The sequence below is a fragment of the Acanthaster planci genome, linkage group LG21 (genome assembly GCF_054643075.1).
Source record: "Acanthaster planci isolate LZ-2023a linkage group LG21, COTS_SCS, whole genome shotgun sequence".
NCBI lineage: Eukaryota > Metazoa > Echinodermata > Asteroidea > Valvatida > Acanthasteridae > Acanthaster > Acanthaster planci.
This window is the reverse complement of record NC_141797.1, coordinates 8,737,420-8,746,592: the sequence shown is the minus strand read 5'-3', so window position 1 is coordinate 8,746,592 and position 9,173 is coordinate 8,737,420. Positions and strand designations below refer to the sequence as shown.

The window sequence follows — 9,173 nt, the reverse complement described above, 5'->3', positions numbered from 1 at the left end:
AGATACCTCAGGGATGTTGGTAAGCATGTTATTGAGCCCCGAACAATGCTGATTTTACACTGTTTTTTTTTATATGGGCTTGAATTAGTGGACTACACCCCAAACTCAGACTTCATTCGTAAAGCGCGCCCTCTATATCATTTATGACTTGACTTCGGATTCATGAGCCATCAGCTGAACACACAGCCGAATGCGTCTCGGCTGCGACTTACAACAGTCTGCATTTATCGCTAAAGTACAACGAAGCATCCGTAGCCGTTGTAGGACTAGGAGAACGATGAGAAGCACAAGCGAAGGGAACGTGTAAAAATGTCGGCCTCACCGAAGTCTGTCCTTTTCGTCTGTCTAGGTAAAGTTTATATTAGCATTAACTTTTCTTCTTAATCAACGTGCTGGAAATTACATTAGGCTTTCCCACTGGGTCCAGTAGCCTTTGGTTCAGTCTTGGTTAAGTCTTTTATTTCTTCTTGTTGGTTCGAGCATGGTTCGAGGAATCGTCCGCTCTTCACGTCATGATGGTCATGTTCGTGGGAGCTATAGCGTGGCGGACTACGAACCCCAGTCTGATACCGTTCCCCCGGGGGCATGGTGGGCCTTAGACCCGTAAACAGGGCCCAACGAATACTCCTCTGTCGTAATATACGACAGAGGAGTATTCGTTGGGCCCTGTCTACGGGTCTAGGCATGTCTAGGTGGGCCTGGGAGCCACACCCAGCCCAGGGGAGGGACACTGTCCTCTCTACCGTGTATCACTCTACGAGAGTTGAGATTTTCGGGTTTTTTTCTTCCCAAAAGTTGCAATATGCCTTATCAATATCATGCATGTCATTGCAGGTATTTAAAGTTGTATTATTGCCCCCGCATTGAAAATATTTACTTTGATTTAGCATTGCAACAACCATGGAGGTACCTCCATGCAACAACCATGATGGTATAGTCAAGTCGCCAGGTCCCTTATTTTCATTGTAAAAACCAGACTCGACAATAGGCAGCAAATTAGGGACCTGGTGTTTATATCATCATGGACATAAAGTAAACTAGAAAGTATAAGAATAGGTTTTGCATGTTTTTGGGAGAGATTGTCTCAACTAATATGTGGCTCAGTAACCACTCTACTTCCATGGCAACTAGCCAGGCATAGTGCATGCCTACAGTCTGACAGTACAGTAGGCCAATGGTAAACATAAGAATCGTCCCCTTCGATATTTGTCAAGGCAATATCTGCCGATCGCCGATGGCGGAAAGTATGCTCTCGCACATGCTCCAAGAGCGAGGTGTGTTAGCGGATTGGACAGTGGACAGTGCCGCCACGTCAACCTACCAGATTGGCAACGAGCCAGATGGAAGGGCCAATGCCGTGTTGCGGGCTCACAGCATCCCCGAGAGTCACCACAAGGCATGGCAGGTGAGTGCACCCGAACGTCGCCCAAGACTTTAACGCCTAGGCTTTGGTGTTTTGGTCTGTCCCAGGTAACATCTGTCGGTCCACCATGGCTGAGGCCATGCTGAACCACATGCTGAAGGCCAGACAGGTGGCCGAGCAGTGGACAGTGGACAGCGCAGCCACGTCCACCTACGAGATTGGCAACGAGCCCGACTACAGGGGTAACGATGTGCTGGAGCGCAAAGGCATCGAACGAAACAGACATCTGGCGAGGCAGGTGAGGTGACTACGTGTACACATTGCACACGTGTACATGTGCACCTGTACGTGCACACAAGGGAGAATGTCATCTAACATTGTAGGCAGGAGCTGCATGTACATGTATGTGCACAAAGGCGCCCTCGCTGGCAATAAAGAGAAAGGCTGGGCAGACATTGTACATGTATGCATACAAACGACTGCTAGCCCCCCAAGATGTCCCTCTCTTACGCAAAGTCCACTTTCCTTCCCTCCCCTCACCTCCTTTGGTCCTCCCCCAAGAAGCAGAAGGGCTGTTTGTCTTAAAGGTTTGCATTATACATGTATACGTGCAGCGATGTGTTCAATTTGTAAAAGTTTGTTCTCTGAAAGGCATGGCGATCATGGCTACCAAATGTCCAAGACTTGTACCCAGGAGTTGTTCAGAACGTAGGTGTTTCGTTCATTTTTTTCTTGCAGATCACGAAGAAGGACTACGAGAAGTTTCATTACATTTTTGGATTTGACGAGGACAACCTGAGGTAGGCCTCCAGTGCTCATCCTGACGCGACTCTCGCAAAATTCTTTCCTAAGCAATAAATTTCTCTACCGCATCTTCAAATATCAGTTTGAACGCTCCCCCGACTTTCTTTGTCGTCCATTGAAGGGAAAATGTGTGACATTGTTCACGAAATGTGAATGAAAAGTTACGGTTATCAATTATTGATGAGAGAAGCACCTTTCATCAGGAATGAGATCTGCGTTCAGTCAATCAATGAAGACGTGTTGCAGCTATTTGAATTGTAATTTTACTTCGTTACCAACCATCGACTTTTGCCATTTGCCTGTCTGGTTCCCCACGTCTGTTGTCATTTCCTGTCAAATTATACGGTCATCACTGGGACACGTTCCTTTCAGGATATTGAAGCAAAGGAAGCCAGCTTCGAGCACCAGCTTAGTGCGGCTACTGGGAGACCTGGATCCCCAGAAGGAGCGCATCATACACGACCCATATTACGTGAGTAGAGGACATTGTGTCTTCTTTTGTGTTGACGGAATCTTTGGAATTCCTTTCAGATTTCCTGGGGAGGGGTGCAGTAGGCACAATAGCCTTAGGATCTATGGCTCGTGTGTCACATTAAGGGGTTCCCCCTTTGCCGCATATCGTGCTGGAGATACCCAGTACATGCACATTTGTCCTTCATTTTTACCAGGAAAGGTTTCACTCTTTGTTGTGGTCATCTTTTCTGCAGGATGATGAGGCGGCTTTTGAAAAAGTGTTCGTCCAAAACAAGAGGTGTCTGGAGGCATTTCTGAAAGAAGTTTTGGGAGACTAGATCGATGCACAAAGTGAAATGCTGCAAGGCTGTAAAGAACTACCGGACAAAAAAGTTTTGTATAATGGAGGAATGCCGTCTTTCCAAATTAGTGTCTGCTGATGAGTTTCCCGGTGCCCTGATGGGTTTTGTAAATCCTTGATGTAAGGCCCTGTCAAATGCTCTTTGACCCAATAACGTCATCCCTCCAACCTTTTGAATTTCCACCTGGTGGTGGTGGATCATGAACTATACAGCCCAGGTGCTTTGTACACCTTCGAGCAGGCAGGGTTATTCTAAGTTTGTTTAGAGGAACCTGCCGTTCCAGCGAAGCATTTAAAAAAAATTTTTTTTTAAAGGATATTGGCTCAGTATCTTTATGTGGAAAGTCTCGGAGGCTTCCAACTTCCACTGTGTTATGTAGCTGAGTGGTTTTGTGCCAACTAACAATTTCAAGTGCAAGAGTGTTACTTGTTACTGTTTGCAGTTTTGAATATTTGCCGTTTTGAAGTGATCATTATCAAAAGACTGCATGGTGCTTTGTCCAACACGTAAACTTGGGAAATATTGTAAAAACAGGTACGACTGAATTTTGCCCCCTTATTAGAGCACCTAAAACTTGTCACATAGATAGGACGAATATAGTAATAACTCGTTTAATGAAATACGGTCGATTCTAGAAATTAAAACAATGTTTTAAATTATAACTTAACCAGTGTGTCAGATAACATGGAAGATTCCAGACTGGGTTGAAGAATAAAAATCACCGACTCTAACATCAGCTTTGAAGATGAATCAAAATCTGGCATTTTATTTCAATTGACCATTTATGGCATCAATCTGGAAGTGGTTGGCACATAAGTTTACATCATACATGTAGATTCATTTTTTTTTAAAATTACAAAATTGGTTAAACTGAACAAAAAAGAGATAATTTCGGTCCCTTTCCTGGTATAGAAGTGAAGCGAGAGTGGGCTTCACACCCACGTCTTGGTGCTTGTGCCCAAAGGAGGTTGGAGTCGTTGCTAAACATCAAACGTTGATGCAAATCTCATGGAATCCTTGATCTATTTCACACATCTTGCCGACAGTGGATGCTGGAGCAGCTATGACGGGGCGTGGCTACCGCCTACCGAAGATACTGTGGTCCTTCCAAGTCATAAGCAGCTTGTGTTTAAAAGCGTGTGAAAAATTAAAAAAACCTTTGGATTGGGACTAAATTGTTTGCACTCTTGTGATGGATGACTGGGGAGCATACTCAACGGACCTTTTCCCTGTGACGTCGTGATCGTGCTGGACCTGTGATGTGTTGTGATGGTAATCTACTTATTCAAGATAAACTAGTCAAGCAGCGTTCGTACGTGTGCTTGCACGTGGTTGAAGCTGCCCATAGGAATATTATGCAATCACCGTGGCCAAGGCGGTCCACACGTGGCGGTATTGTTTACATTTAGCGCAATTTAGTTGCGTGGGTGAAAAAGGTCTATACCCCAACCCCTGTCAGAACTGTGCACGTGGTCGGGGCTCCGTCCATTTAAAGTCACCAAATTATGCCACTCTGAATGAGTTCAGGTAACATAGCTTTCATTCTTGCTTATGGGAAACAAATAAAGGTTTGAAAAAGTACAAATGCATCTACAGAGGCTTTGCGTGGTAACCGTCTTGCAGGGCAGTTCTGTTGTTCCACAGGGAAACCTCCTTTGTGTGTATACCCCGCAGGCCTGCAACATGGCAGCCATGCAAACCCTCTATAATTGGTGAAGTGTCAGATTTAGATGTTCAGCAGATGCGCGACATTTTGAATGCTCTAACCGTTGTGATGATGGGGTTCAAAACATTACGATCAGCAGGCCAAAGGCTTATTGGTAACTGGTTGAAATCTGAAGGTGGACACCAGTGGCTCGGTGACTGTGCCAAGGAGAGGTCGGGCCAATTGTTGAGAGCCATTTGCTGCCCTGTCTGCAGACCTTGCAGCTCCTGCAGAATGCTGTGCACGTGCGACAGGTGCACGGCGCCCTCTATCGTTCACGCATCAGGCCCACAGATGATACGCATGTCCACAGACTCAAACTAACAACTTCAACTGATGAATTATGGCAATGCATTTAACGCACATCTTTCCACTGCCGCTTCGCCTTCGATCCACCTTTTTATGAGGAAGTTGCTTTAAAAAAAATTGTTTCCTAAGGAAAAGCCGCCGTCAGTCGAGAATGTCGATTTCCTCCTCGTCGTCTTGCATCTGAAGCGATAACACCTGAGAATGAACAAAGAAAATTCATCGGCGCGTTTCATCAACTCCTCTTCAATTTTTCAAAGTTGGCATCCTGTGATGAGCTTTTCACAACGATCACAATCTCACAGATCAAAGTTTAATATTTCCAGCTGGATACAGCAAAGGGGACACTGCAACACTGACGGGAAGCAGTGCTCAGGCTCATTGGGGATAGATTTTGCAGCCTTTGGAACAAAATTTTGCGAGGGGGCAAAAACAGTACTGCAAAGTGAGCGCGCCGCACCGAAAGTGCAACTGTCGTGCTCCAGGGGAATAGAAAAACATATTACGGAAAAATGAAACGAGAAAAATTTTTACCACTTCTTGGTCGAACAACCCACTGCGCTTTTCCTTCAAGCCTTGTTTCCACTCTTTGTTTCTGCGCTTCCTGTTGGCCCTGTGCTGCGCTCGTCTCTCCTGAGTCTGTAACGAACGGGACGCATTTCATCAGCAACTTGCCTCACTGAAGCTAGGTTATATTATGGCATTACTGGGAGCACGTGGAACTCGGAATCACCAAGTCACTGCACAAAATAACTCGGGCTTAGCCTGATTAATTGAGGCTTTTCGTGGTAGCCATCTTGCAGGCCAGTGCTTTTGTTCCACAGGATACACGCAAAGGATGTTTTCGTGTGGAACAAAAGGACTGCCCTGCAAGATGGCTATCATGCAAAACCTCAAAAGAGTTCCTTCATCGTTCCAGTGCCAAAAGGGTGGAGACATAAACATGTACAGTTGTGGCCAGAGATTTACAGAAAGTTATCCAAAGTGAAAATGTTGCACAAACCCTCTTATACAGAAATGGAAAGAATGATTTTTTTGGTGGAGAAAGAGGCATATGGAAGTCAACTGGAAGTTGAACTTTTTAATAATCTGTTGAGTTTGGCTCTCCATACCTTTTTATATCTGGGCTCTCTCTGTGTATGGCATTGCTCCTCGCAGCTCTCAGCATCAGCCTCTGATCTATGGAAAGCCAGTTGGTTCAAATACTCTCGTACACTTTCCAGTTTCTCGTCATCAATAATGGCCGCATCTGAAATGAGGAACATACAGCACTACGAATCACTGATTCAGAAATATTTTAAAAAGTTGCTACGTCCTTGTAGTCGAAACTTGCCCGTGCGTAGCACGTACAGGTCCACACCCACTGGGTACGGGTGCTACTGAGCACACTCAATTGATTTCTGTTGGTGTGTATGGTCATTGCGTACACAAGCCCAGCTGTCAAGGGGTTCCTTTAGTCTCGGATGGGATGGAGCTTTAAGGTTTGATGTGAAGGACCCTTGAAATTCTCACCAATTTGGAAGCGGCTGTCAGAGGGAAGAACTGTCGTGTCTTGGCCAATCAGCCGCAGGAGTTCCAGCTGCTCCCGTATGCTCGCACGGTCGGCGATGGCATGCATGATGAGGTCCAGCTCCCTTGCTTGTTCCTCGCTGTCCATTTCGCTCCTACGAGTGGGACGTAACAATCAATAACCGGTTAGTGCGGTACACGAAACTAGTTCCTCTGCAGGTGTCCGCCTGTACTATGTTAAAGACGCTAAGCGCCTCTCATCATAGTCATCAAGTGAATGAGAAACCAATACCCTATCACTTGTACATTTGTAGTGTGTATTTATTTACTGTATATTTGTAGCGTTTATATTTGGCCGTTACTGGCGCTCCAGGCACTGCATCACTATCCCATCTCAGCTCCCAGGCGAGTATACAACTCCACGCTGTCATTTCAGACGCAAAAGACTTTTATCAAACACAACGACCCTCTATACCCTTACAGGTAGCAGGTACCCATTAACACCTGTAGGTGGAATAAAGCAAGGAAGGGGGAGGGGTAAACAGACTTGCTGAGGGGCGCGAGTCTCAGAATTTATCCTGGGAGAGGTCAAGGACAGTTTTAAACCTTGGGCTGGGAAGGGACAGGCTGGGATGTTGACACCCAAAGATAAGACCCCGGCTGGGCGCATAACGCATGACCGATACAAGCAGTGACTCCTACCATTGTGGGCAGAGCTTTTTCCTCTTGGCCGTGGGGCTGCTGGGGCCGGGCGAGGCAATGTCACTGGGAGTACTGTGAGCCAAGCTGTCGTCCGAGTCTGACAGCTCAATGCTGCAGGCCAGGTCGAGGTCGCTCTGTAGAAACTCGCTGGCTAAGTGCGCCTCGCTCTTTCCTGTAAACCAAATCCATGCAAAAATATCCGCAAATTGAGTCCTCTGTGAGAAGTCAAATAACATCCAGAGGTAGGCCGGGGATGAAAATAAACATACACAGGAGTTGTAACAACGACAATCCTGATGAACTGTGATTTTCAAGATTCCAATTCTTCGGTTTAGTAGTTACAGTCAAAAATTCCATTACCTTTAATTTAACAATTAATTTAAACATTTAATTTAATTTAAACAACATGAAAACAATAGCAACACCTGCATAATGTAAATCTAAACTCCTGACAGAATCCTGAGAAACCACAACGTGGCTATCTTTCCTACCAATGTCATCTTGGTCGTGAAGCGCCGTCAGGTAAGCCCCGGCAAGGTAGTCACTGCCCGGACTGCCAAACACTGCCTCCACCTTACCCAAGGTTGTTGTTGCTGTCTCTTGCAGGGTGTGTTCAGCGGCCAGTCGCAGGCAGGCTTCGTCCAGATCTTCACCAATGGAGCCCTGGAGTCTGCAAGTGAAACGAATATTATTTCTAACAAAAATGCCGTCTTTTTAAAATGACGACAACCACAGTCCTTTACAAAGTTGAACTTTACAACGGCTGTTTAAAACTTGTAAACGAGCATCAAGAAACCGGGCCCTCCTAATCAGACCCTGGTCTTGCGTCCCGTCTCTGCTTACCCATTTAGCGTGATGGTGTCTTCAGTCCTCACGTGAATCAGATCGATGTCCAGCTGAAACAGGTCATCATCGGTACCCAGAAACACTGGCTCCTCGCCCAAGCTGACGAATAGTACATTGGAAAACACAAACACTTGTTGGATTGACTAAATCTTCTGGGATGTCCCAAAAAATGCCCATTTTAGATCAAATTATTCCTTGGGGAAGAGTTCTGTATACCGAAGCCAGTAATTGTTCCCTACAGTGACGTATTAATACCAGCCTTCAGAAAGCAAAACCATGGCATGTCCAGAAAAGTTAAATTTAGGAAGGAAAATACTACGTTGTTTAATTAAAAAACACACTTTTTCAGACCAGTCTCCTAAGGTTTGTTCATGGGGTATTGAGTACCAGTGGCATCCATAGGCCCATAAACTATGAAATGCTTACCATGCTTACTAACAGTGATAGTACATACTAGCCTCATAATAGTAAAAATACTACAGTAGGCCCCTAGTTTCATGGCTTTGCAGGGACTGATTCGAATCCAAACTTATATAAAAATGTTTCTTATGAATATGACATCCTCTCCAAGCTCAGGGCAAACAGAAAACAGACAAAAATGGTTGAAAATTTATGAGCCTCCCTACCTAGGTCATTGTACTAGGACTACTAAACTGCTAAAGGGGGACCTAACTTGCTTATGCTAAAAATACAAAATAGCCTTCATCTCCCTCTCGACAAAAATCCTACCTTCTGGGACTTTGGAAAGGAATATTATACTCAGCTAACATCGTTTGACAAGATTACATCCAGGGTGGACTTTAGTTCGATCAAACTGGTGGCAGTGGTGTTACTGTAAACGATGAATTTCAATACTTTCCAGTCTTTTCCCGACAAACGGGAGACGCGGTAGAACCATCGCCGCCAACAATGCCACGTGAATGGAGCATTGGCAAATTTATAGTCGGGTACCCTTAACGAATGATACGGAAAATCGGCCCGACACGTCAGGGTTTTGTAATGTGAAGAGGGCTTGGTCGGTCGGTAATGTCCTCATTTCATGGCTACGGCTGAGATATAGCACGCGTGCAAGGAAGCCTTTGTGTTTTCTGCAGCCGTATCCAAGTATAAAATTCGGAGCGTG

At 45.4% G+C, this 9,173-nt stretch overlaps 2 protein-coding genes across 3 annotated transcripts; one reads left to right on the top strand and one right to left on the bottom strand.

Annotated features, from left to right (window-relative positions):
- The first annotated feature begins 194 nt into the window (after positions 1-194).
- Positions 195-3,726, top strand: LOC110977257 (low molecular weight phosphotyrosine protein phosphatase-like). 2 transcript variants are annotated; one of them, XM_022231217.2, is made up of 5 exons: positions 195-349; positions 1,215-1,405; positions 2,102-2,163; positions 2,540-2,639; positions 2,875-3,726. In XM_022231217.2, the coding sequence occupies exons 1-5, from the start codon at positions 310-312 to the stop codon at positions 2,956-2,958; spliced, it is 477 nt and encodes a 158-aa protein (XP_022086909.2). In that variant the 5' UTR covers positions 195-309; the 3' UTR covers positions 2,959-3,726. The 2 variants fall into 2 exon arrangements, with proteins under 2 accessions (XP_022086909.2, XP_022086908.1); XM_022231216.2 differs by lacking the exon at positions 1,215-1,405 and adding an exon at positions 1,471-1,661 and having other exon boundaries at positions 204-349.
- Positions 3,721-8,988, bottom strand: LOC110977256 (uncharacterized). Its single transcript, XM_022231215.2, has 8 exons — positions 8,780-8,988; positions 8,048-8,149; positions 7,696-7,874; positions 7,205-7,376; positions 6,506-6,657; positions 6,106-6,242; positions 5,528-5,632; positions 3,721-5,191 (listed from the first exon to the last, which is right to left on the bottom strand). The coding sequence occupies exons 1-8, from the start codon at positions 8,818-8,820 to the stop codon at positions 5,138-5,140; spliced, it is 942 nt and encodes a 313-aa protein (XP_022086907.2). The 5' UTR covers positions 8,821-8,988; the 3' UTR covers positions 3,721-5,137.
- Positions 8,989-9,173: the final 185 nt, after the last annotated feature.

Bases quoted from the DNA above. Each gene is read 5' to 3' on its own strand.
- LOC110977257 (XM_022231217.2), top strand. From the start codon at position 310: ATGTCGGCCTCACCGAAGTCTGTCCTTTTCGTCTGTCTAG. The intron at 350-1,214 runs GTAAAGTTTATA...ATATTTGTCAAG, and splicing joins TGTCCTTTTCGTCTGTCTAG to GCAATATCTGCCGATCGCCG. The intron at 1,406-2,101 runs GTGAGTGCACCC...TTTTTCTTGCAG, and splicing joins GTCACCACAAGGCATGGCAG to ATCACGAAGAAGGACTACGA.
- LOC110977256 (XM_022231215.2), bottom strand. From the start codon at position 8,820: ATGTTAGCTGAGTATAATATTCCTTTCCAAAGTCCCAGAAG. The intron at 8,150-8,779 runs GTAGGATTTTTG...ACTATTCGTCAG, and splicing joins CCTTTCCAAAGTCCCAGAAG to CTTGGGCGAGGAGCCAGTGT. The intron at 5,192-5,527 runs GTAAAAATTTTT...GTTCATTCTCAG, and splicing joins GGTTGTTCGACCAAGAAGTG to GTGTTATCGCTTCAGATGCA.